This window comes from Leptidea sinapis, chromosome 1 (genome assembly GCF_905404315.1).
Source record: "Leptidea sinapis chromosome 1, ilLepSina1.1, whole genome shotgun sequence".
NCBI lineage: Eukaryota > Metazoa > Arthropoda > Insecta > Lepidoptera > Pieridae > Leptidea > Leptidea sinapis.
In genome coordinates this window covers 32,260,160-32,287,609 of record NC_066265.1, presented here as the reverse complement: position 1 = coordinate 32,287,609, position 27,450 = coordinate 32,260,160, and the positions used below count along the sequence as shown (strand labels likewise).

Below are 27,450 nucleotides of genomic sequence, written 5' to 3'. Positions count from 1 at the left end.
TTTTTATTAAACCTAGTAGGCCTACCACTGGCAACTGGGGTTCAATGGCCGAGGTACTACTAGCTACCTATTTACCATATTTTTTTTCTTGTCCACCATCTTTATGGTATATATACACTTATGGTATAACGTATAGCTATTATTTTAAGATTAGTATTCCTATGAATGTAACAGATTAGTAGTTCCTACAATGACGATCACACATAAGTTTAAGTAGAACGTCATTGGGTTTCTATATTATCCTAAATGGATTTGGAACTTAGGATTGGTATACTGAAATGCAGATTGTATATCGATTAACGTATGACATATAATCTTGATTCTAAAGAATCTTAAATTAGATATCAAATATTGAAAGCGAACAATAAAGGAATACTACTTTATAACATCACAGTCAGGCCACAATCTTTATAACTTTCCCAACCTCTGTAAGTATGCTGGCTGATTGGGTTTATCTGTGGTTCTAATATAAGAAACCATGCAAATTGTGGAACGATCTTCCTTCCAGGTTAATATGACACACCTTAATATTGCCTCGGTCCTGGTTCTGAATAGTCTGGTACAGTCCATAAAATCAACAAATTGTTCATTGTCCGACAATTCTGTTATCACATAACCTAAAAAAACCAACAATTTGATCTGACTAATGAGTCAGATCGTCAATTGTCAGATCAAAACAAATTGTCAAATTGTCAACGGCCATTGCCGTTTTCAATAACGTATCTCTAGTTACGGATACATTGCTGTCACCGTTTAATGACAAGATCTTATCTATCCATAGTTATGTCCAATATAGTAATAGTCCAATGCATTCTGTCAATAGGTTATTGAAATGTAAGAAAGCGTTTAAGGATAGATTTGTCTACCTCTAGTGAGTTAAACTAAGGGTTAAGAAGTTAGGTAAGGGTTGGCCATTATTTAAATATAATGATGCATCAGGCCTGCTAATTATTCATTAACTGATTCAGAGACGAAAGTTTTAAATGTTTCAAGTAATGGCTCAAGTAATCACTAAACGTCTCTGAGTGCGGCAGTTACAATTATTAAAGACCAGTTTCTGTTCTGCCTACAATCAGGATTTTATTTACTTTTTTTTTGACGCTGTCCTTGAAACGGTGCAGCCGGCCTTTTTCTTTCTTTAAGACAGTACGGCTTTCGCCACGGTAGGTCGGCGGGCGATCTTTTGGTACATATAACACATAGATGGGCGGCGTCTATCGAAAGCTGCTCTATGAACAGATTACTTGGAGTTGAGACAGAATATGGAGACATCCCTTCATTGCGTGTCTTCTTCGCACGATACGCCACTATTAGGTTATCAGCCGCAGCATCTGGATGTGTGGCGTACCTCCAAAAGAGCGAGTACAGCTTTCTAAAAGACCAGCAACGCTCTTGTGAGAGTCTCCTATGGTGTTTCAAGAGAATGTGGTGTCGGTGGTAGACATAGGTGGCAATTAACAGTACAATAAACGACCACTGCACATACACTTATTTTACTACAAAGAATATTTATCGAAGTAAATATTTAAATATAAAAAGTATTTTGTGTATAGTGTGATAACACGACATGGCAGACATGACACACTCGAGTGTCTAATATACTTTATATAAGTTAAAGTGTATAGTCAGTGAATAAAGGCTTTTATTATTATTATATAATACTTATATACATCCCATCTAGTCGCTTCGAGATTATGTAAAATCGAAAATCAAGTGACTTTACAAATGAAACTTTTTATTACAATTTTAATATAATCTCGTGTTATGCCACTTTCACTCTCCACTAGTGTGACGAAAGTAAACGAGACATCACACGAATTAACTCATACTCACTAACAACATTATATTTATTGGAAACTCTTTAAAATATTTTTACGTTCCGTACTTCGAGGTGTTTTTCAATTTTATTAGTGTTATCAAAACCTAATCTGACTTTTAATTTTTAAGCTCCTTGATTCTTATAATAATCCAATTCTATTTTTATAATAATCCTATGATAGAAGCGTTAAGGAGAAAACTTCATATTAAAAAACTATAAGTATAATATTCAACCACAATACAATTGCAATTTGCAGTTACTTCATTAATTAAGCATTCAAAAGTACTTTACGCAGACGACATAAACTCCTGTGTCCCATCAAAAACGCTTCTGACAACTTGGCCTGCAGAATGATCTTAACATTTGAGCATTTGGCGAGTCATTGCGGTTTTACCCGGCTTGCTTTCTTCCACGTACTACAAAGCTGTGGAATGAGCTTCCTTGTGCGGTGTTTCCCGGACGATACGAAATGGGTACTTCAAAAAAAGCGCGTTCACCTTCTTTAAAGGCCGGCAACGCTCCTGTGATTCCTCTGGTGTTGCAAGAGAATGTGGGCGGCGGTGATCACTTAACACCAGGTGACCCATACGCTCGTTTTTCCTCCTATTCCATAAAAAAAAGTCGGAAGGTGAAACACGTGTTCAATCGATTGAAGACAAATCTTAGCGGAATTTACACTTAAGAAAACTAATAACATTTGTATAATAAGAGCGAGCCTAACAAACTACATGTTTTGTTCGTTCATATAATGATAAAACAGCTACGTTTTACAAAACACAATTCGAAATAAAGTAAAAGATATAAAAGATTTAGGTTTGGCACTAAGCTCCTTTTCGGTAAACATATTAACGATATCAATAAAAAGGCTACCACGGCTTTTGGAATTAGTATCAAGGATGTCTGCGGAATTTCGCAATTTAAAAACATTCAAAATATTGTATTGTTTTTTCGTTGGATTACAACACGTTGCAAGTTACACGACATACGCGACACGAATTCAAGAAAAAATATTAAAACACCAGCAATTTCGAGCGCAGTTGTCTTTCTACAATTATAATGAGAGGCTGCATATACATCACTATCACCTTCTTAAATACTGAAAAATACAGCTAAAACATGGAGGTATTACTTGTTATTATTCAATACAGCAAATAGTACGGTAGACTGTCCTAAGCTATTTGAACAATTAGGACTCTGAACTAACATTTCGCCTCTAAAAAACCCATCTTTATACAACTGCCTCATGTATTTTTTTTTATGGAATAGGAGGACAAACGTGCGTACGGGTCACCTGTTGTTAAGTGACCACCACCGCCCACAATCTCTTGGAACACCAGAGGAATCACTGGAGCGTTGCCGGCCTTTAAGGAAGGTGTACGCGCTTTTTTTGAAGGTACCCATGTCGTATCGTCACGGAAACACCGCACAAGGAAGTTCATTCCACAGCTTTGTAGTACATGGAAGAAAGCTCCTTGAAAACCGCACTGTGGAGGACCGCCACACATCCAGATGGTGTGGATGATATCCTAACTTGTGGCGTGTCGTGCGAAGGTGGAATTCGGCGGCAATTAATGTATCTACTAATTACACGCAGAACAATTTTATGATTCGATCTAGTTGAAATAAATCATTTGCTTTCACGAAATGCCCATAATCCTAAAGTGATATGGTTCTAAATTAATTTGGTACATCTCATATGTTTTACGTCTTTGATATTTTTTTTTTCTATTTGTTTTTCAATTCTATTTCTTTTAAAGTTTTGTTGAATGGTTTCAAGTCTTTTAAACTTATTAAATTTTTTTTTAAATTTATTTAATGTAGATTGGTAAGACAGGAACCTATTTAGCTTATGAGGATTGCATAAAAATAGCACCTAATAAAGTTAAGCAATCTACTATTTTGTAAGTTTTGTGATTTTAAATGTGAAACGTTAACCCCCTTATTCATAATAGTCTGCTAACTTAAAGCACTGCTAATTCTCACTCTGTCTTCTTCTATTGACCTAAGTCAGAATGAGAAAAACACTCCTAAGCGGTTGTTTAAAGTTAGCGGACCATTGTGAATAAGGGGGTAAATCGTGGAAACTTGGAGTTGGCCTTCATAATATAGTAACATAATTTGTAATAAAAATATAAAAATTAAAATAAGTGCAATAAATTTCCACTTTAAATATTTTCTTCATGTAGACTAAGTGATTGAAAAGTTTTCCATTTTACCAAAAATAGCATTAATTGTAACTAGAATTAGATTAATAAATTCGAATAATAAGATTGTATAAAAAGACGTAATTAATTTCTTACATTATGTATAGACGTACTTAATTTTGCAATGCATAAATTAATGTAAGAGCATTGCAATTTGATTAGGGACAGTTACAAATTCTGCCATAGATAGCGACAGATAAGACAGATAGCCAGATAGATAAAACATTACGACATTGCCATTACATATAAAAGATTCGGCTGAGTATCGTTAATTTGCTCCTACGAATTGAAGAGTTCCATTACTTTGTCATGGATCCCATTGTCAGAACCTCATCAAACTACCATTAAAGTACATCCTTTCCAATAAAAAAAGAATAATCGATCGCTATTGTCACAACTGGAACAAATTGCAATGGGACCACACCTTCTCCTTTGAAGTCGGTTAAAAATAAAGTAATAAAGTGGTAACAAACAACTTACCTCTAATATAACTTCCTGAACTCGCCGCATTCGTTGTGCGTAAGGTATATGACGGTCCATCCGCACCAAAGCCTGTGAAATATATCAAGCGTATGGATCATGCATTTACAAAATAACAATAGTTATATGATTTTGTCAAATATAATCCAACAGTCAAAGGAAGTGTACCAAGAATTCTGGCAGCATTTACGCGTTGGATATCTAAGGTGGTTCGTTGGCCGAAATAACTGTCAGCGCTTGAGTTTTCAGTAACTCTATGGAGACGTAGTTACCATATTACGACAATCTTTTTTAATCTATATATATAAAAAGGATTTGCTGTTCGTTAGTCTCGCAAAAATTTGGGAACGGCTGGCCCGATTTGGCTAATTTTGGTCTTGAATTATTTATGGAAGTCCAGAGAAGGTTTAAAAGTTAATAAATATGAAACTACTCGGAATTAATTAAAAACAACAATTTTCAACGACTCCTGTGATTCTGGAACGAGCTGCATTCCACTATAATTCGGCAATAGATTATTGTGTCAAAAAATCGGTAACAATTGGGGAAATTACAATAATTTATAAATATTGTAAGGCGTTAGAATATAGAGATGAATTTACTGGATTATGTTGTGCTGGAGGCAAAGTAAAATTGCCACAATTGGTCTCAACAACAAGATCCTTTACGCTCCTTAGTTTCTGAGATTGGAAATGATTCTAATTCTATTCTCGGTTTGACAGCAGAAACAATTTCATTACATGAACAGGGTCTCATATTTTACGAAACAATTCTTGATGTTATGATATGTTATTGACAACTTCATAAAAAAAAAAACATTATTTCATTTACTATAATTATACAGAACAACGTCTCTCGGGTCAGCTAGTTGACAATAAAAACATTCGACATGTATCTATTTTAATAGTTTGATTCGATCACAAAAATAGTAATTATATATAGACTAGCTGACCCAGCAAACGTTGTATTGCCGATATTAAAATCGCGATACAAAAGTAACTGTTGATCGTAGATGGGTGAAAATTTGAAGTTGTATGTATTTTTTAATGCTGACTCATAATCAAACAAATTTAAAATAAAATGTCAAAAAAATTGAAAAAAAATTCGTGTGGACAACCCTTAACATTTAGGGGGATGAAAAATAGATGTTGGCCGATTCTCAGACCTACTCAATATGCTCACAAAATTTCATGAGAATCGGTCAAGCCATATCGGAGGAGTACGGGAACGAACATTGTGACACGAGAATTTTATATATAAGATATATTTAGAATTGTATATTTTTAGAGATATTTAGACATAGTGTGTACTGGTCACCCGGTGATAAGTAATCACTAGAAGAATACCAGTCTTTTCGATCTGTTCAGGCGATTTTGTTATTTTTTTATTATTATTCGGTCTGACTATTTGAGTGTGGTAAGCGCTAAAATGATTGTAAATGACCTTACAATGTACATAATAGTAAGTAGATAAAAATTTGTAATTCAATAAATATATTGTTAATAAATCATAACTAACAACATAATATGCGGTTGATTATTATTTCCACCAATACCTACTTACCAATTACCATACAACATTAAGACATTTCGTTCAACATTTAATTCGTTTACGAAATTGCTTCATTAGGAAAATAATTTTTATCTGAGTCATGTCCCTGTAACACGACGCGTTATAAAAACTGTTTAGATGAAATATTTTGTTCTAAAATCATTATGTAATTAATATATTAGCTTAACGCGGTATTTTAACTACCTTCAGGATCTCTGATTTACTTAAAAAGCTTAAAACATCAAAATTCTACTAATATCATCAAAAATATACAATCATATTATGATTTAATTAGATAAGAAGATGCTGCTATTTTGTGATTAAAAAAGAAGAACATAGATTATAGGTTTAAAACTAACGAAACAAATTTTTATAGCATGCAGAACTAAGACCTAATTAGGACCGTCAGTCACCGTGCGGTTGAAAGAATGTCTCATGTCTGTCACTGTCTGTTATTGCACCAGCACCCACATTCTTCGAACGGGAAACCAAGTACAACTGCATCATTATTTTGTAGCAGATATATGAATTGAGGAAATACTTTTCACAGAGGAGCACTGTGTGTATAGTTAGTTCTAGTGTTACTCTAACCCTGTAACTACAAACTGTTTCTTTTTTGAGGTGGACAAGCAACCGTAAAGTTCATCTGTAATTATCTTTATAGAACTGAAAAAAATTTTGTTAAAACATAAAAACTCCTTTTAAATGATTATTAATATTATTAATACTTTTTTTATATTCTCATTTTCAACGTATTTTTTATGTTAGAAACAGTATCAGTACAAGACAAATCAAGGTGAATTATTTTTCGAATAAACTTGGTGTGCAATGAATTGATTGATTTGGTCTCTTGCGGGCGACGGCCGACTCTGTGGCGAGTAGACCACAGATAACTTTTGTATCTACTAGCAATGAATAATATGTAATAGATACCAGTTACTTTGTGTATAATAAGTATGGAGTAGATGCTAACGCTCCGCGCAAATACAACACGATTTCATTCAATATAAGTTTCCCGCTAAAATAGTTTGTAAGCCCAAATCAATAAAACAACTCCTCACACCGGCAAAAAAGTTTGCATATATGTATGTATTTTAACCATCCTAAAATCATATAATCTATATGAAAAGTTAAATTAGCATATTGGAATAAAGAAATTGGTCGCGGGGAGTGACACAAGCTCCTCCCCAAGTGTTCAAGGTCGTTGGCATTTAGTATCGCCTTAAACAGTTTTGTTACACGTGGAAGAAAATTTCTATATACTGTATTTCATCTATACACATCTATATGATGGTAAAGGTGCTATTATTGTTTATAGCGTGTGGACTATGGATCGATGATAAATTTGATATTAAATTCACTATGAAATTGCGCTCCGTTCACAGACTATTTCAGCTCTGCTATTTGAGCTCTTGCGATCGCTTTTATAATCAAACTAAAAATATATATATTACCTGGAAAATCAGATGTTCCTTGACAGTCAATGTGCCAATAAACAGATCTTGCTGCTGTACGTATGCCGACAGCGCTGTTAACGCTTCTGGAGTTGCTGGCTGACCATTAAGTGCTCTGGTGCCGCTAGACACGACCCCACTTGGAGTCCTGAAGGTCAGAGCGTTGAGAAGTGTAGTCTTTCCTGCTCCAGATGAACCCATTATTGCTAATAGTTCACCGGGATATGCAGCACCATTTACTGTTGCATAAAAACAAATAATTCACAAGTAATTCGCTTTCTCTGACTTGTTTGGAGAAATTCTAAACTTAAATATTTTATGTTAGGTGGTTGGTAATATTTATTGTTCGTAATGTTTTTTATTAGACTTAATTAATTATTATACCTAACTCAGATACCTCTTTCATGGAAAACATCTTAGTATATTTTATTGTGTTAAATAAATCATACAACTATTCATAATATTAGTGGAACAATCTAACATTTTTAACTAATATCTATCTCAGAGGTTTTTTTTATAATTTATGACAGAAAAACTAAAATCGTCCAGTCCAGGCTAGACCTAAAATTATCTATGTATACCAAATGTTTAACATAAATGTGATCATTCCGATGACACTAATCATTTAATTCAATCAATTTCAGTAATATTTTAATTAGAAAAGCATACCATTTCGGAGGAGTTGCTTCCTCTGTTGGAACATCCGGTCATTCGAGCCTCGCCACAAGTTCCAGAACTTTCTATTTCTGGACCTAGTCTCGGTGGCGAAGGCGTTCACGTCTGCCCATGTGTACGTGACTTTCTCCGCGCCACCGATGGCTCCATAGTTCCTCTGCTGTGGAATTGCTAGAGTCAATTCACCTCCACTTGCCCTGGGACTATCGCCTGGCGAATTTCCGTCCTACAAAAAAAAACATTATGAATCAATATAACCTATATTTATTAAATATTATATCTTGCATAATGGGAGGCTAGGTGGAGGAGAAGAGGAGGGAGATGACGCTCACCCACGCGATGGACGGACCTGATCAAAGCTGTGTTCCAAACTAGATACCGCTTCGGAAACAAATGGCGCTCTGAGAGAGAAGAAGAGGTGCAAGAAACTCTCCCAGCATTCTTTTTTTGTTGCGCTCTTTTCTATAAAAATATACAATATTGTACAGTCATTTCTATCGCTATAAAACAATCATAATCTAGTCTAGGCTGTCCAATCACTTAGATATTCAAGTGTGGAGTAGTAGGATTTACGACAAAGTCATTTTAAATAAAACCTTTAAATTTATTTATAGATAATGCCTGAACAGTGACTGGGACTTTATTATAAAAGTGTATACATTTACCCTTAAAACTATTATGTGCCTTATGAAGCCTACTAGAATTATTTAGACGCAATCCTTATTCTATATATATATATATCTAGTGTTATAATAATAAAAATCACTATTAAGAGCAAAAAGGTGACGATTTTTGTAAACGTATATTAAATTTTCATAAATGTACTGACAATGAACAGTCATAATATTTATTTCTTTAAATTTTTCTTTAAGAGACTGTCTATAACCAAGCTGATATATAGCACGAACAACTCTCTTTTGCAGAGCAAACACTATATCAATGTCACCAGTATGACCCCACAGTAAAATACCGTACGTCATGATGCTGTGAAAATAACTGAACTACATTAATCTAGCGGTCGCAACATTCGTATACTCTCTTATCTTTCTAACGGCATATGCGGCAGAGCTTAGTCTATCTGCTAGTTGGGCAATATGTGGACCCCACTGAAGCTTTTTATATAACGTGATACCCAAGAAGACCGTAGTGTCCACAAGTTCCAATCTCTGGTCATTTATAAGTACGTTGTTTTTTACCTCCGCTGTGTTTTGTGTAAAAACTTTATTCTTTTACTGTTTAACTACAAAAACTTAGCGGCCCCGACCACTCTGACAAGAGTGACGGATTGAGGAGAAGAATCTTGTATAGTTTATTTATTACACCGCCTGCATAGGTAACTAAATAAACCTTTATCCTAACAAATACAGAAAAGTTCAAGAAAAAACAAATGCTTTTTTATTTTATACGCTCCAGGCCTACTTAGAACACCGTGTTCTTTAAGTGACTTATGTGCTTGTAATCGAAACAGGAAAATCAGAAGGAACTATAAAGTTTTATATATATGCTCAGAGTTTTTGTCTATTGTTCTCCAGAAAGTGTCAGTGCGGGAGACCAAGTTTATTGCAAAACACACGGTTGTGGAATACCAGACAGGATGCAGGTTGAATTTCGCATTTAGACGTAATGACTGGTGGTCCCTGCTACATAGAATCGAGCCGATCGGAGATGATATGATCATCAATGATTATAGCCGCTCTTCGTTTCTGCTCCGACAGATATTGGTACGGCTGGTGTATGGAGTTCTCCCTGTGCTGTCATCTGTATAGTAAACAAATGCTGATGATTTGCCGATTGATATGCTGAACAAACAGTGTGCGGAAATTCATTTTTTCGAGTTTGTAACGTAGTATTTTATATTTAAACAGAATTTTGTGTCACAGCAGCTTGACTTACCGGTTTCTTAATCAATTATATTAAATTTTACGCTTATTACTTTTACTTATAATGTAACGTGTTTTTACTTCCTGAAACTACCTTAAAAACTTGATTTTTTTTTTATTTATGTTGGATTCTCACTATTGTTGTTTTTTTTTATCATTCAGCTAATATAAGCGTATACATACGACTTCAGCGGATAGCCACAATTGACCAATCATTAATTTCTTATATATTATTGAAATTTGATTGAGATTTTATTGACAATCACCCATTTTAACGATTAATTTTTTGCTTTTAATCTAATGTGAAGCTAAAACCATGGTTATTATTTTCTCGAAAAAATATACTTTGAAAGATGTAAGGCCGTTTTAAGCATCAAGAATTCTTGAATAACATACTGTCCGTTAACACGGGCGAGACAATCATCGGTTCAATAAGGACTCCGTATAAAGAGTATCAAAATCAAAATCAGGGTTTCTTTCTCGGCAATTTCCTTTTGCAATAACCTGCAATAAACCAATCGTTAAGAAATTTTGGATACTAATTGGAAAGGAAATGAAATATTTACAGAAAAAAATGCGACACAACAGTTTTGAGTTTTTCTGTAAATATTGATTTTGCGGAACTTAGAGAAATTAACACTTATTGTCATTTATAATATTCGACAGTAAATTTTCTACGTTTCAGTTACTGATTTACAAGTGGTTATTTTCTTTTACCTACATCCCAAACTCCTTCCGTCCGACCAATTATCAATAGTGCAGATAGAACTATGAAAATCAGTTGACTAATGAAATATCAGTTTGAATTATTTAATTCATATCTTGAAATAATAGGAAATATTCATTCATTAAACAACTGCGAGTCGGACTCGTCCACCGAGGGTCCCGTGCATATTATTAAGTACTAGATATACCTACTTATAAAAAAGGGAAAAGGTTTTTTTTATTCTTCGTCATAAATCAGAAAGTTAACATCATAAAAATTATTAAAATCTGTTTATGAATGTGCCAATGAAGCCCTTTCATACGATACCCCAGTCAATTCAGAATTTGTACTACCGTTCCTTGTGTTTCTTATGACTACCGTTTTTTATGATTTAATGACAAATGTATAGTCTTCAGACTTTTACCTTTACTTGTAGTATAAGACGGTATTAAAAAAAAGGTAAATTGCAAATATGTACCTAAATATTGATTTAAAAGAAGCAATGAGGTTGTTGCAACTTTTTTAATTAAATTTCAAATACTAAATGGCTGTAAATGATTAAAGTGTATCTTCAATAGTCCCATTTTGTTAAATTAAATTCGATTTGATTTGATTTGATTTTAACTTGACTGAGGGCTAGGAACAGAACGGCTTGAAGGTATACCTAGATCTGGTATGCGTACCAACTACCAAGGTCCCATTTGTTCAACCAAGAGTTAAAATGGGGATCATAAAAGGAATAACAAAGAAGTCCCGAGACAGAATTGATTACAAACAAGATATTAAATCAAATTGTACACATGAGATTCTATCCTCAATTATCATAAAGTAAATATTTTACATGTAATTTGTAACTGGTTTCATGATGGTAACTAACTAGTTTTATCAAACTTTTCGATAACAGTTTCTAAACAAGTCTAACCAGATATTAAGTGTTTGTTAATAATCTGTGTAGATACTATTCTTAGAACAAATTTATCATTGATGGCCGGCTCATTTAACTATAAATTTATTAAGTATTCCAAGCCCTTAATAGTATACACCAGTCAAGTGTGACTTTTACTCACACAGGAAGGGTACCTTCCTTAAAAGAAATTGTTACTTTTTTGCTTTGTTAGTACGGCCGCCATTTTGAAATTAGCCATCTTGATTATTTATTCGTTTAGTCGTTTAGTGGCAATATAGACACACGCAATACACACAGACACGTATACACATATTATAAAACGAGAGATTTGCCAAATAGGCATGGAGCAGAATATGCAGAATATTAATAAATCACATTGAATGAAAAATATTAGATACAAGAGAGAAAACAAAAATAATTAATGTCACTTATGCCATAAGAAAACTGAAATGTTGCTGGACGGGGTACACGGTACGTACACCCGCCGGCTACAGACAAATGCAGTAAATCCATCATTGACTGGTATCCTAAAATGTAAGAATAAATAATAGACGAACTAAGGACGGTAGCAGGTAGAGGAAGATGTTGGAAGAGGTCATTATCAACGGATAGAGTGGGACACACTTAGTTAAGGATAGTAATGTGAATAAATAGGTGAATTTAACTGTCAGAATAAATTTCGAATATGAAAATATTGCAGTTTACGAAACACAGACGGAAAAGAAGAATGGAGTCATTCATAAGTGATTTTAATTTGATTTGAATCTATGGTACATACAATATATAGAAGATGCGTTTTTTACGAAAAACTCATCACATTTATTTATTACTCCTCACAATAAGTGTTGTAAAATGATTCATAAAGTAATTTAAATAGTTGTTCATTCTTCAAACTGTCTGGTCATTACAAATATTGCCTATTTAATCACCGCACGACCTGTTCCGACTTTATATGCGTCGCGCCAGGAAACACACTGTAATCCCTGCTATCGATCGAACGTTGAACTTATCGGGTATCATGTCACCTCAACCGCCACAGTCAATAGCTTAGTAATCCTCACTATTCCCTACAAGGAAACCTCCCTTCATTAAAACCACTGGGATTAATTTGAATGTCTGTCCACACTGAATTTCTTTGGAGTACATTTAGATTTAATGACTTGTTAATTAGGTGCATAATATAACGGAAGACATTCAGCCAAAGGTATTAGGGGACGATTTTCTACGAATTAGTTGAGAATCTACCCTGTAAGCATTTTGTGTTCCATTCTGGTATCGCAGCAATGTTCAACGTATAGATCCTTACGGGGAAGTGATACCATTTCATCAAAATTAGACTTAGAGAATTATTAATTTTCTAAGAGTTTCGTAACTGTGTTATTTATTAATACTACGAAAATGGGGTCAATGCCAGTGAAGTAAACACGAACGACCATTAGATAACTAATGAAGTAAGGAAGTAATATATCGACTAAATATAATATGATTGTTCATTACGTGTTTTTTATAATAATATTTACAAAAGACTTATTAAAAAACACTCTTTATATAAAATTAAACAAAATAAATCATAAATAGTAAATATCGTTAAGATCGGAGTTGACAGGTAGGGTGCCCATGAAGTTGGTGCCAACGTAGGTAACGTTGGGCTCAACTAGCTCTGTGTGGCCAAAGATGAATGATATAAAAATTATAAATATATTAGTAAAATATAATCTTATGGTATTTATATCATTTACTCAATTTACCTGATACAAAATGCAGCGAAAAACGTTAATATCGAACATGCATTTGAACAGACATATGCGTGTAAGAACAATGTACATTCAACCTGTACTAACTCAAAATTGCGTCTTAACACCTGGGAATTCGTCGTCTCTTTTTTTATGAAGATAGGTGAAGAGACGAGAACGATGTTCAGCTGATGGTAAATTAAACGCCCTGCCCATTACAATGTAGTGCCGCTCAGGATTCTTGAAAACCCCAAAAATTCTGAGCGGCACTACAATTGCGCTCGTAACCTTGAGACATAAGATGTTAAGTCTCATTTGCCTAGTAATTTCACTAGCTATGGCGCCCTTCAGACCGATACACAGTAATGTTTACAGATTACTGCTTCACAGCAGAAATAGGCGCCGTTGTGGTACCCATAATCTAGATGGCATCTTGTGCAATTGAGTCTCCCACTTTTCATTTCTGGTCGCTCCCTATACAATAAATAGTGTATTTCTGCAGATAGGACACTCACCCAAGAACCAGATAGAAGTTGGACTTTCGCCGCTGCTTTAATATTTTTTTATATAATTAAAGGGTTATATTTAAGATAACCCATGGTTGCAATACCATTAATGTTACAAGAGCGTTGACTGATTTCAAGAATTATAGTAGTTTTGCATTCAAATTCCAATTATTTTTTTTTTATTCAAACTAGGAGTTAAAATAACTTATGGACTACCACCACTAAAAAAGTATCACTCATTCGAACGGGCGGAGTACCCTCAGCGGGCTTCTTTTTTTCAATATAATTTCGTCACTGATTTATGATATTTAAAATTTTATTAAATGTAATATCGTAAAATAAAATTTATTATGAAAGAGCCTGAAGGTAGCCTCTGCAGTCCCAATCCAAGTGATGTTATAACAACCTTTTACCACACAAACTTTTTGTTAGCAATTTATTTGAATTTCACACATTTTTTTACATTTTCTGGGATCATGTTGTAAAAGCATATACATCACCGAATAAGAGATTTACTTACTCGACATACTTAACTAAGTAGAATAGAACATAAATAGATCAAACATAAGTTTATATTTATTCCTGCATACATAACATTATCAAGAATATTATATTGTGATGCAACAGTTAAAATGTTAATTTTTTTTCTCTTAATGATTCTTTAGGACTTATGTTTATAACATAGTTTATAAATAGCCCTCTTCTGCAGCACATTCATAGATATAATATAATGGCTTCAATTAATCAAAAGTTCGTCTTGCATTTTAGTGGCTACGTGAAATAAGTTATAATTGGCGCGATAAAAAGAGAATAGAATTTTGATCATTAATGAAGTTCTCGAACCGGGTCGCTCAGTTCTATGAAGTCGTATCCCACTCTTATCCGTTTCCAACTATCATATAAAACTTCTGGCACATCTTCCGCAAATAAAAGATACGGTCATTTATGCCGCAAAAAACGTATATTTCCACACTCTCAAGGGAAAAAAATTTATAGGGTGGTCGAAATTTGACAAGTAATAACGACATAAGACTACTAACGACCTACAAGAAGTACTTATAGGGAAAAGTCTGAAAACTATACATTTGTAATTAAATCATAAACAACAGGATATTTATGCAAGGAACGGCCGCGACAGTCCAAATTTTGAATTAAATTGACCGTGTCATGTGGGGTATCGTATGAAAGGGCTTCATTGGTATTATGGCTTAAACAGATAGTTATGTATAGTTTTCGACTTATGATGAAGACTGAAAAAATACCTTTTTTATAAACTGTATCTACCTAATATTTTTTTTTATATATCACATTGTATCTGTTAGGTATGTACCTATATCTGAGAGTGATGATTATAATAATAATAAAAAAGTGTGTGCGTGTAATCTTTACGCGCGATGGAAGTAAAACTTAATAATAATTAATTTTAGGTATATTTCACAGACGCATTAATATATTACATTAAATTTACATTAAATAAAGCTGTGTTACCAACTGAGCCCTCACTGAAGAGTAGGAGCATTGTTAGATTTTTTGCAATTGTTTTTCTCGGAAAAGCTGACGATATAACTTCATCTTTTGAGCAAAGTTGGCATTTACTCTACCTAAAATAAAAAAATGCCTTTATTAATATATAATATAATTTATATTATTTTGTGAAAACGAAAACAGCGCCGCCATAGGTAAAGGGTACACCTATTAACAGATCAAAGACATTTGAGAGGATATTTTTGCGAAATGTACAACTGCGTGCGGCAGCATCTCGATAAATTAATTAATTACTACAGAATGTCCATTGGTACTTTTGACAAATTATTACAATCTGTGGGCTAGTATCTACAATTTAAAGACACTGCATTTAGTAAGGAAATATCACCTAAAGATTTATCCTCTGCGCTCGCCCAGTCGCGACTGCATAGAAAACCGAATGCGGTTAACCGCCGTGCGTGCGCCACCATACTAATACTATGAGGCACAAAAAAAAACGCGCTTTTTTCAAACCGCGATCAAAATGCAAGTTGCGTTTTGAAAATCAGTCACTGAAAAAAGTGGCTAATGCGTGCGCTTGTATAGAAAGCTATGTGTTATTTTTTTGCGTTTGCACACTTACGTTTAAAAGCATGCATGTAATCGCAGTGCGTGCTAAGCCGGCTTAAAAAATTCTTTCAACTGACTTTTGTACTGAGCGTTACTTCTGTCAGAAAAAAAGCTGAGTTACCCCCAAGTCGCGCCTAAAGAAGTTTTACTTCAAACTTATAGACACACTTTTACACAAATTTTCTTGCCCCAAACTAGGCATAGCCTGTATAGTACAAGAAAACGATATATTTAATACAATATACTTACTTAAACACACATAAATACATATTAACATCCATGACTAAGAAACAAACATCCATATTCATCATATTATAAATGATTGCACCTACCGGGATTCACCTCTAGCTTAGTAGTCAGTGTCACTAACCATTCGGCTATATGGGTCGTCAATGTAGGGAAACCTCGGTGTACGAGTCCGACTCGAACTTATCCGGTTTTCTTCAATGTTTTGCTGTTATTTCTGTCAACGCGTCAAGCAGTATAATTCCACTTTGGAATATAAATGTGGTAATAAAATAATTTCCAACATGTAAATGTGGTTTTTGTGTTATATTAGTTTGATGTCATTTAAATATGGAATAACTAGTGGCCTAATAAAAGCTCGTTTTGAACATTGAAATCAACTTTCTAGTAGGCTGTACCCCCCGTGCACCCACACGTCGGTTGCGGCTCAATTGGCGCGTGAGGGCGACGTCCGCGCGTTCATGCGCTCCTAGTGATTCTATTCAAACTCTCTATTCTATGACCATCCAGAATCTATGTAGAATCTGAAGTACACGTAAATATAATAATTTTTTTTAAATTGTTCGTAACACTGAGTTTCTAACCAGCTTTTTGAGAATATATTACGCGGTAGCAGTAGTGAATACAAGCTGATGAAATTAGTAGTCGATTAAGTGTAAACAACGCTATGAATATAAAATTGTTTCGATATCATTTCAAAGTCAACAAAAAAATATATATTATGTCAATAAAGTATTCATTGTGAATTTCAAAAATCGATCTTAGCATCTTAATTTTTTTATGTGATAATAATAAGTAACGAGACGAGCAGGACGTTCAGCTGATGGTAATTGATACCTCCTGCCTATTACAATGCAGTTCCGCTCAGGATTCTCGAAAAAGCCAAAAATTCTGAGCGGCACTACAATTGCGCTCTTCACCTTGAGACATAAGATGTTAAGTCTCATTTGCCCAAAGTGGTGGTGCCAAATCTTGTTTTTAACCATTCTAAGGCCTATTTGATGATTTTTTCCGGTTGATACCAGCAGCCGAATTCCACCAACGGATATAACGTTAAAATGTGAAGTTCTACCTGCATCATGGGTCTAGAATTCTAAAATTGTGGAATCTATTATAGACTTCAGTATTCATGAACCTATAATGATTAGGAATCTTGGAGCTTAAAGCATACTGCCTCTTTAAAGGCCGGCAACGCATCTTTTGACCCCTGATGTTTCGGATACGTGGTCGCTTCACCATTTCCAATCACGTGAGCCACTTGCACGTTTGCCCCTTCTTATATAAAAAAAAGGTCAAAGACTAATACAAAGTCAACTACGTCATATTCAGTTTTAGGCAGTTCTGAGCCATTTAGGAGGAGTGTAGTTCTATGTTGTCAATAGGTCAAAATTTTTTTTTTTTTTAATAAAATGATGGCTTATGCTGTTACTGATTTAGGAATAAATGTCAAAGTGTTCTTTTGAGTAAAGTTTTCATAGTTTAAAATATAATGATCCATCAGAAATAAAGAATTCTCAAAATTCTTATCCTTAATTTTAAGAAAAATTCAAAAGATTTTTTAGAAATATACAAAAAAAAAATGATTTGATTTCTTTTATTGATCTGTTTATTGTGGGATGTAATAATATTATTCAAAGCAATGATTCTATTCAATTTAATTTATTAATTTAAGTATATCTAACAATGTTAATATAATTTTCTTTTAAGTTGTTACTTCGTGCTTACTAAAGCGTCACCAAAAACTAGTTTCACAATGCCACATGGATGTTGACCGCTTCGTACATACTTATCCAGAACAGGAAATCGGCGATTGTATCGAATTGGACATAATTTTAATTGAATCGTTCCACTTATCTTTGAGCTTGCAACGTAAAATCATTTCATTTTAAATATTGAAGGAATCTAAACAAAGCACCTTACAAACTCATTTGTTTTGTATATTGCAATCATTGTAAAATACTCTATTTGATTGAAAAGAGTGGCCGTTGAGTTTCTTGTATGTTCTTCTTACGAGCTCAACATTTTTTTCGAACATATGCTAGATTCAGTATTTTATATGAAATATTTATAATGAAGATTCAGAAGCGCTCAATTTAAGCCTAATTTAATAAATTTTATCCGACTTTAAAGAATATACCAATTTTATAAGAGTGTGAATTTTGCGTGGTACTATATACGAATATTTATTTATTTTTCTTTTTCTGCGAGTGTATCTTCAGACATGATAGTTGGATGTCATCTTTTTGGATTCGATTTTTAGTAGTGAGACTGAACAGTTATTTGACGGAGATAATCCCAGTCCCATCCTGAACATTCCGCGGCCAGGATTTTCTTCATCACCCAGTGCTTTTTGCATTTCCTTCTTCACGCAGCGCTGTTACCGTCTGTTCACATTTTGCCTGTCTGATCACATGGCCCCTATATTCTATCTTATGCTTCTTGATAATAATCATAATTTTTGTGCGTATATTATTTCAGTTTAATTCTTGGTCTTTTTTGTTCAGCGCTGTTATTGCGCAACGTTCGGCGGTACGTCACGGTTTCATCCTACAATGATTTCTTATCATCAATTTACTTTCCATCCTCTTTCTATCCACTTGTCCATTTATCCCCGCTAATAAAAAATATACGTATTTTCTTAGGCTAAATTTATTTATGATCCCGTATAATTTCACCACCAAATTCCTTATTGATTTTATATTTTGCTTGTTGAATACAAGTTATATTTAATTACAGTATTTCTTTTAGAGTAGGTAGGTACGCCTCGCCTACTTAAGGAAGTCTTTCTCAATTGAAAAATCGAATGAAATTGATTACACTCTTTAGATCTCTCTTTATATTATACTTCTGCGGTGTTTACGACTTCTTAATAATGTATACGCATAGAATAAAATCACTATTCCTAAATATCCAGTGACCCATTCGTTTCAGACAATTCAAATTCGTAGAAAATCGAAAATACTTGTTTATAAGACCCTTCAGTGAGAATGAGATATTACCCCGTACGAATTAACAGTACACTGCTGAAATTCGTCGACCCCTCCCACAACCCTGCGCGGTACTCCTATTTCGCCTTGAGCGCACAGTACCGACAGCATATATTTAGTACCGTTTAGTATCTTCGAAGATACTTTTTTTACTAATTCGAGTAGTGAAGTATCAACATTCTTACGTAAAAGAATAGCGGTACTGTTATAGTCAAGATTTTTAATTTGAATTCAAAATGAGAATTTAAAAATTTCTCGTTTCTTGGACTAAATTTTGAGAGGAAATGTAACGAATCAGACATTATTTCAGTTGATAAAAAAATAATTACCTACAGTGGTGGAACTGATAAAGCACGATTAACACTAACCTAACACTACGTCTTCCTGCGTCTACAAAGTTCTTTTAAGGGAACTCCATCTTATGAAGGAATCGCAAGGAAATACGGCCTTATCATTCATATAATCTTACAATTAAATTTGATTCGCTTTCTATAAAAACCTATTTAGAAATAATCTGGTTTGGAGATGACTTCAAACTGAATCAGTACGCTTACCTTTTTAGCTTGATCTGTTTATTATGTAATATTTAAGTATTATGCATTAGGATACTTATACTATTTGACATATTCTTTGATAAGGATTAAAAGTATGAAATAGCCATTTGTGTCACGGAAAGGTCATTTATGCCTTCAAGGTACCCTGGGATATCATTATTGTAAGTATGCTAAATTAAACCATGTCGGTAATTCCGTGGTAGTTTGATGCGAATTTGCACCTACCATCGTTTTTCATCATTATTTACCTTAATGGCTTAATGGCCCGGGAGTCAATCTTCAAGTCAAAGTTTATTCCACTGAAGAGATTAAACGCAAAACTCACGGTTCATTCATTAACCGTATCCTATTATAACATAAATCATAGCATTGATGTTACGAGCTGTTTCTGCTGCTATAGATCCACGCATTTCAAAAATTAATTTTCATCCATGTATCCATCTTTACTTCTGAAGCCCATGGACAAAAGATCTAATAATAAGAATCTAGAATGTCCATGCTAAAAATTGATCGATTTACGTAGAATGTTTTTATTTTACATTTATTTTACTTCAACGACATATGGTAGCAAAGCTACAAAAAGTTTCTTAACTAAAACAGAGACAAGGTAGCGATGTTAACTTTAAAGATATTTTAAAATATTCCGATCTTTATGCTAATTCAAATTACATAAATTGCAACAATTCTCAAGACACACTTAGCTAGCTGGTCACAAATATGCCGTGGGACGAGCGCTATTCAAACTGGTTTGGTTAATTTATGTAATATAAATCGCCTAGACTGAGCGAATGATATTTAATACTTATAACATCTGATTATATTTGGCCTTGCCTGCTCCTATATATTATTCTAATATCAATTACATTAAAACAAGGAATTATATTTTGTTTGTCTTGTTCTTACAGGTATATTTTTACTGAGCACTTTGGGTATACTTGGATTAAGTCTATAGATAATATGCCATTTATGTAGGAATAAAACATTATTTATTGACTGATAACAATTAACAATTACTGTTTAATTAATAAACGCAATGAAAAGTTAGCCCAAGTTTAAAATTACTTCTCCCTGTCATGTATTTTTGTGACAAAGGTAGAGAGAAAAGTTTTAAATTTGGAATAAATTTACTTCGCGTTTATTATTAACACGGTGTAAGTCTACTTAACGACAATATATTTAAAACTAGTTGCTAATATTCAGGATGTTTCAAATATTATATACTTATACTATGATTTTGTGTCTGCTTATAAAACGAATAATAATTTTTTATATTTTAATACAAACTACAAAAGACTAATGATTAGTCAATTATCAGTACTAACGAGACTTATTCACAAATTAACCCCGTGCATATATATGCGAATTGTCGAGGATCCAATGATCTGTGAACTACTAGATCAATTGGCGTTGCGAAGAGAAGACTTCATCTGCATCTCAGGTAGTTTGCCGAAGAGCTGTTCGACATGATTCCCACCGCCGAATTCAAGCTTCATACAACACGCCGCAAACTCGTATATCCTCCTGACCACTTAGATATGTGGCTTCCTAAGGCACTTTCTGACACATGTGTACAACTAAACCGTTGAAAAGCTTATTGCGTGGTGTTTCCAGGATGAAATGACATGGTATACTATATTTAAAGGCCGGCAGAACTCATGTGATTCCCCGGTCTTTCATCTTCCTTAAAAGAATATGCAAATACGTGGTTGAAATCTCGGACAGAAGATACATATTTTTAATAAGTTTTGGAAGCTTTTCTTCTCTTCCGGTTCTTTACTCACATAGCTTAATTACCTATATAGGTCAAGAAACTTATTGTCACTCATTTAAATCCAGATTTACAATTTCATTCATTCGCAACTGATATCTGTTCGATGGTTGAATTGATTGAAGTCTCACCAACTCAGAAAACAAAATAAAACATGTTAGCTGGCTAATTGATTAGCTGATTTACATGGCTGTTGCGACATAAGGGCTCTTTAGTAAAAAGGCTAGACTGTTAATTAAACGGCCGATTATACGTTGTATGTTGGCTGTGACGTATACATCATATAATTAAATCGGTGATGCAATAAAGCATGGATGGATTGATTACTTGATTACTTTGCATCAGTTACGAGACTCGTTTGTGCCCATGAACGTATGTGCACATTTACATATGAATGCCATAAAAAATGTGAGAAAAAGACATCAGGCGAAATGAAGTTATTATTTAAATGTAAAACATTTGAAGTGTAAGTAGGCGTGTAATTTTTGTAAATTCAGAGCTAGAATACTAATAATTTAAACTAGTTTATAAAAATATGTTTGAGTTTCGTTTTAATCTTTTTTTTTTCAAATTGTTTTGGGTATTAGTTTTAGTGAATCTTGCCAATTGTGGAAGTAGTTCGATTGGCATATTCAATGTAAATTGCTAATACAAAATAAAGCTCTTTTAGGCAAGTTTAGCAGACGCTATAACTTTTCATGGAATAGAAGGTAAAACGAGTGAACTGGTCACCTAATGGTAAAGAATCATCGCCACTTCAAACTTTCCATAGGAATCACTGGTAATAGTTAATTTACTAAGTTACTGGTAATATTTAAGTTACCGCATGTCATATACTTAGTACTTGAAACACCGCGAAATTAGGTTTATACCACAGTATGGTTGTAGGTGATCGAAAGTGCCTTGTATACGAGTATGTGTAGGAGAATAGTGATTTTCATTATTATAACACTAGAAATAAGGGATTGCTTGTAACTAATTCTAGTAGGCTTCATAAGACACATAATAGCTTTAAGGGTAAATGTATACACTTCTATAATAAAGTCCCAGCCACTGTTCAGGCATTATCTAAAAATAAATTTAAATGTTTTATAAAAAAAATGGCTCTGTCGTAAATCCTATTACTCCACTGCTGAATATCTAAATGATCGGACAGCCTGGGACTAGATTGTGATTATTTTATAGCGATATAAATGATTGTACACATGTATGTATTGTATATTTTTATTGAAAAGAGCGCAAAAAAAGAATGCTGGGAGTTTCTTGCGCCGCTTCTTCTCTCTCAGAGCGCCATTTGTTTCCGAAGCGGTAGTAGTATCTAGTAGTTATTAGAAATGACATCAAAAAGAATTCTGAAGGAATCAATTTTGAGAAAATAAATGCCTTTTATGCCTTTTAATACCACACATACAGGTGGTGTGAATATTATTATGTTTTGCTGGAATTCCGCGGCAGGAATCAGGTCAAACAGCTCTTCGGAATACCCTTAACTTCTTGGGTGATGAATATCTAAACAAAATTCAATTGAAGACTTCTGTTTATTTGCTTCGAGCTTTTGCCCGAAACTTCGTCTGAGCTTAGGTCACGCTCAATCAGGAACTCTTAAGGAAACTACTTATAGGGTAGGTAGGTACATTTAATTATTTTTTTATTTAATTTATATCTTGTTCTGTACCGTTTTATGATGATCGGTGTGGTATTTAATTCGTGAAAACCGAAAGACAAAATAGCATTCGTATTTTTGTTTCTTAAAAGTTTACATTAATTGTTCTTAAGGCGACACTAAATGCCAGCGACCTTGAGCGATATGAGTTCACGGCTGCCGGCCCGCCATCTATGTCACAAAGCCAATATTTTCAAAATTCTTGGGTGGAAAACAGTTTATATGCTTACAATCCTCGTTATTCACTACTTATCTGAATAAATGAACCTACACAAAAAAGTACAAGCTATAAGAATAACTTTTCTGAGAAAAGTACCAAATAATGCGTCACGCCATGCCAAAAAACTTGTTTAACTTCAAAGAAAAGTGGTAGTTCAAAAAGGCTCGGCAGTGTTAACAATAACCAACAGCAAGCGTTAGCAACCTACAAATAAGACTTAAGGATATGTGTAACAGGATTAAGTAGTGTTCATAGCTCGAATTGCTATACTTTCACCAGAAAACTTGTCTAAAAACACCATGTTTGCGTGTTTTCTGCTTACTCTTCGCCTTAAGGTGTACCTAATAATACAAGTTCTTTAAAACGTTAGCTCGCCAAGCATTTCTTACTAACGGAACTTGAAATACTGTCGTATAATTAAAGTCACGAAAGAAAAAGAAACCTCAAACTCTTAATATCAACCGGTATGATTGTCGTTTAGTTACATTCTATGAAGGATAGATTGGAAAGAATAAAATATAAATACAATACCTGTAGGTTTCTTACAACAAGTACATCGAGAAGTTTAATCTTTATTGAAAAACCACGTCTTTGGATTGAAACCTGTTTGATTAACGGTCTCTCAATATTTTGTTCATTGATGTAAATAAATGCAAGGCCTTACCTTCATTTAAGTACATAATATACTTTATATTGTTAAGTTCAGGTAGAACCAGAATACTTTTCCGTTTCACTGGCCCTAATTATCATAATATAACACCATCGAATCACGTGGTTTTACACGATTCTATGACAGGAGTAATCAACGTTCTGTTCGCTGTAATTTTAATTGAATTAAAAGAAATTATTATAAATATGGTGTCTACTATATTACCACAAATACAATAATTTTTTAAATCTGTTGTTAATGCTTATTTGTGCTTGCGTATTGTTATGAAATAGGAATGTCGTTACATTATAAAAACTATCTACCTGCGGAGAATTATTGTAGGTAACTCGTTGCTGGTCGACCGAAGATGTTATAAGAGGCTCGTGTTCTTCTGAACCGGCAGTCATCTTGATTTTTTTTTAATATTTAAATTTAGAACACTAACATCACACACTTCACCATAAAGTTCACACTATGGTCTATTTTTTAATCTGTTTTATTGGCGGCAATAATATGACAGCGCGTGTTCGTCTACAAAGTGAAGCGTTCCGGTAGACGATACTCGCGTGACTGTGGGTTTCGTCACGAAAAATCTCACTGGTAGCGCTTGCATTCCGCTGTCGTCTTGTGAATACAACTGTTTAATATCGTCAGTGAATAACCCACTAATAAAGAGATTCACTTATTATGTTGCATCTTTTATTGCGATAGTACCTTTATTTATTTTAGTGTGTTTACCAGTGGAAGGCTCCATTGCACAGGATGCCGGCTAGATTATGGGTACCACAACGGTTCCAATTTCTGCCGTGAAGCAGTAATGTGTAGACATTACTGTGTTTCGGTCTGAAGGGCGCCGTAGCTAGTGAAATTACTGGGCAAATGAGACTTAACATCTTGTCTCAAGATTTCTCAGAATTTTTGGGGTTTTTCAAGAATCCTGAGCGGCACTGCATTGTAATGGTCAATGCGTATCAATTACCATCAGCTGAACGTCCTGCTCGTATCGTCCCTTATTTTCATGAAAGAAAATTTACATCAGGCTGTCTAATGAGCTTTTTACAACGTACGTACGTATATGAAATCAAGGTCGGAACTTAGTAAAGTTAACAAATGGACCAATATAAGTAAATTCAAACAGCAAATTCGATACATAATATTTATTCAAAGAAATCATTATTTATTTGAGATAGCAAATAAAATTATTCGGTAATATTATACAATAAACGAACACCTTTACATTTGTTTCGTCTCGTTACGATAAATGACACAATAAAGGAACTATTGTATACAGACTTGAGATATTTAGAGATAATGTAATATCTTAATTATATGGCTAATATAGTCGTTTACAAATAAACCTAAATGACGCATTCGTAAATTATATTTGGTGAAATCTATATTAGATTCAACTGCGTTACTTATTATTAAACTGCCACTGAGCAAATATTTACGTGCTTCTAACATAGATGCAGCATATTCTATACAGTTTAAGCTATTTTTAATTGTACGAGATTTGATTTATTTTTATTTATTTTGACAATTGAAAAATCTAGCGGTAAAGCAATTAATAGAATGCAGTATTAGTGGCATGATCCGAATCGATAGAATATCATTTTTGTGTCGAACTTCCTGGATTTCCTCGATGAGAAGTGCAATATATCCGAATGATTACAATTGAATAACCGAAAATTTATTGAATAAGGCGTTACTTTGCGGAAATCCATAATTATACAAATGATTTAAGTTTTTTTATTTAAGATTTAAGTTTAAGAGACTGAGTCTCAGTCTTCAGTCTCGTGCCAGATTTTGGCGAGACAACATGTCCTGAGGATTCCTCGTGTAGAGGCGAAACACGTGTCGAATTGTTTTAAAAACAAATATTGGCGGAATTAACACTAAAGAAAATTTAAATCATTTGTATAATTGAAGAACCCTTAATTGACGCTGTTTTGTCTTTGACCACCTTCTTTCCCGTTATTTTAGAATCACCGATTGCTTCGCCTTTTATCTGTCATTCATTTAAAATCTCACAGTTTACCCGATAATCTATTATCCATTTCAAAAAAAAAAAAAACAATAATTATAAATCAAACTTAATCAATACAGTTAATATAATTTAACCGCATTTTAATGGGATCTAAGTAGTTTTTATTATAATAACTGACGCTAAATTTTACAACGGCTACTTTACTAAACAATGTTTCATCTCCCTGTTGGAAAATAAGTGCGTAGGATTCCCCTATTAAAACAACTATATTTTAAATAAGCATTACAAAGGTTTTTCTTAAAATAATGAGAGTACTTATCACACATTAAAATAAATAACATTTAAATAACATTCGTTGCGGAAGTATTTAATAGTTTGCCCTTTCACGTGCTTTAAATAGTCACGGGTGACCGGTGTTAAGTTCATTTAATACAAACGTTATAATACATTTCAAAAGTACTTTACTTGAATGACAAAATGATTTCTATTTTGATAACAATCTACATCTAGAATATACTGCTCAAATATGCTACATCAAATATTGACCTTCATTCTCTAAGACATACAGTAAATAAACATAAACACACACAGACACACACTCATCACACAGACATATTTACATTGCACAAACGGAGTTCGTGCACTTAAACTAACATTTGTATCTAACCGTCAATGATATATGCATCACTATATTTTATTATCAGGCGTTTGGGATGCATTCGGAACACAACAACAAATTGAATACAATAATTATTTAATAATATTAATTATCTATTACACACGTCGATTGATAGTTTTTTCGTTAAATGTTAAAAAAAAACTTGAGACGCATTCGAGTTTCACCAGCCTGTGCTTATTACCTATTATGGCATAGAATGGAAATAGCGTTAGGGTCGTATATAGGAACAGCTGTTCATGTAACTCCAGAATTACAGATGCAGACGGCTTAAGGAGAATGTGTATGTTATAGTTCTATAAACAAAAGGTGCAAAGGCCTTTTTACTAAGCCTCCAATTTAGGTGTGGTAAATAGTTAAAACTTTTACATTATGTTTTATATCGTCGATGGGGCCTCATACAAAAAAAAAACAGGATATAAGAAATACATAACGTTACTGAAACTGAATTGCGGTTTTCTTATTACAATTGTCATGATTCATATATCTGGAATTATATTTAATATTTTATGATTGAATTGTGTAACTAAACAGTGGAGCAGTTATGACAGTACCTTCTATGAAAATTTGAAAACTAAAACTAGAAATAATAAATACGGTAACAGTTTTCGTATAAAATTGATTAAGTTATAGGGTATTTGCACCAAGTCGACGTCTAGTGTGCAATGTTTGAAATTTCCTCTCAGGTACG

At 33.6% G+C, this 27,450-nt stretch overlaps 1 protein-coding gene across 1 annotated transcript in view; it reads right to left on the bottom strand.

The window, feature by feature from the left end:
- Window positions 1-24,687, bottom strand: part of LOC126978769 (protein white) — a 40,012-nt gene extending 15,325 nt beyond the window's left edge. The window contains exons 1-4 of the mRNA XM_050828196.1: window positions 24,420-24,687; window positions 8,178-8,409; window positions 7,509-7,747; window positions 4,504-4,575 (exon numbers count right to left, since the gene is read on the bottom strand). Of these exons, the coding sequence (XP_050684153.1) occupies window positions 4,504-4,575; window positions 7,509-7,747; window positions 8,178-8,409; window positions 24,420-24,503 (627 nt within the window). The 5' untranslated portion in view covers window positions 24,504-24,687. The remainder of the gene's footprint in view (window positions 1-4,503; window positions 4,576-7,508; window positions 7,748-8,177; window positions 8,410-24,419) is intronic.
- Between the last annotated feature and the right edge of the window lie 2,763 nt (window positions 24,688-27,450).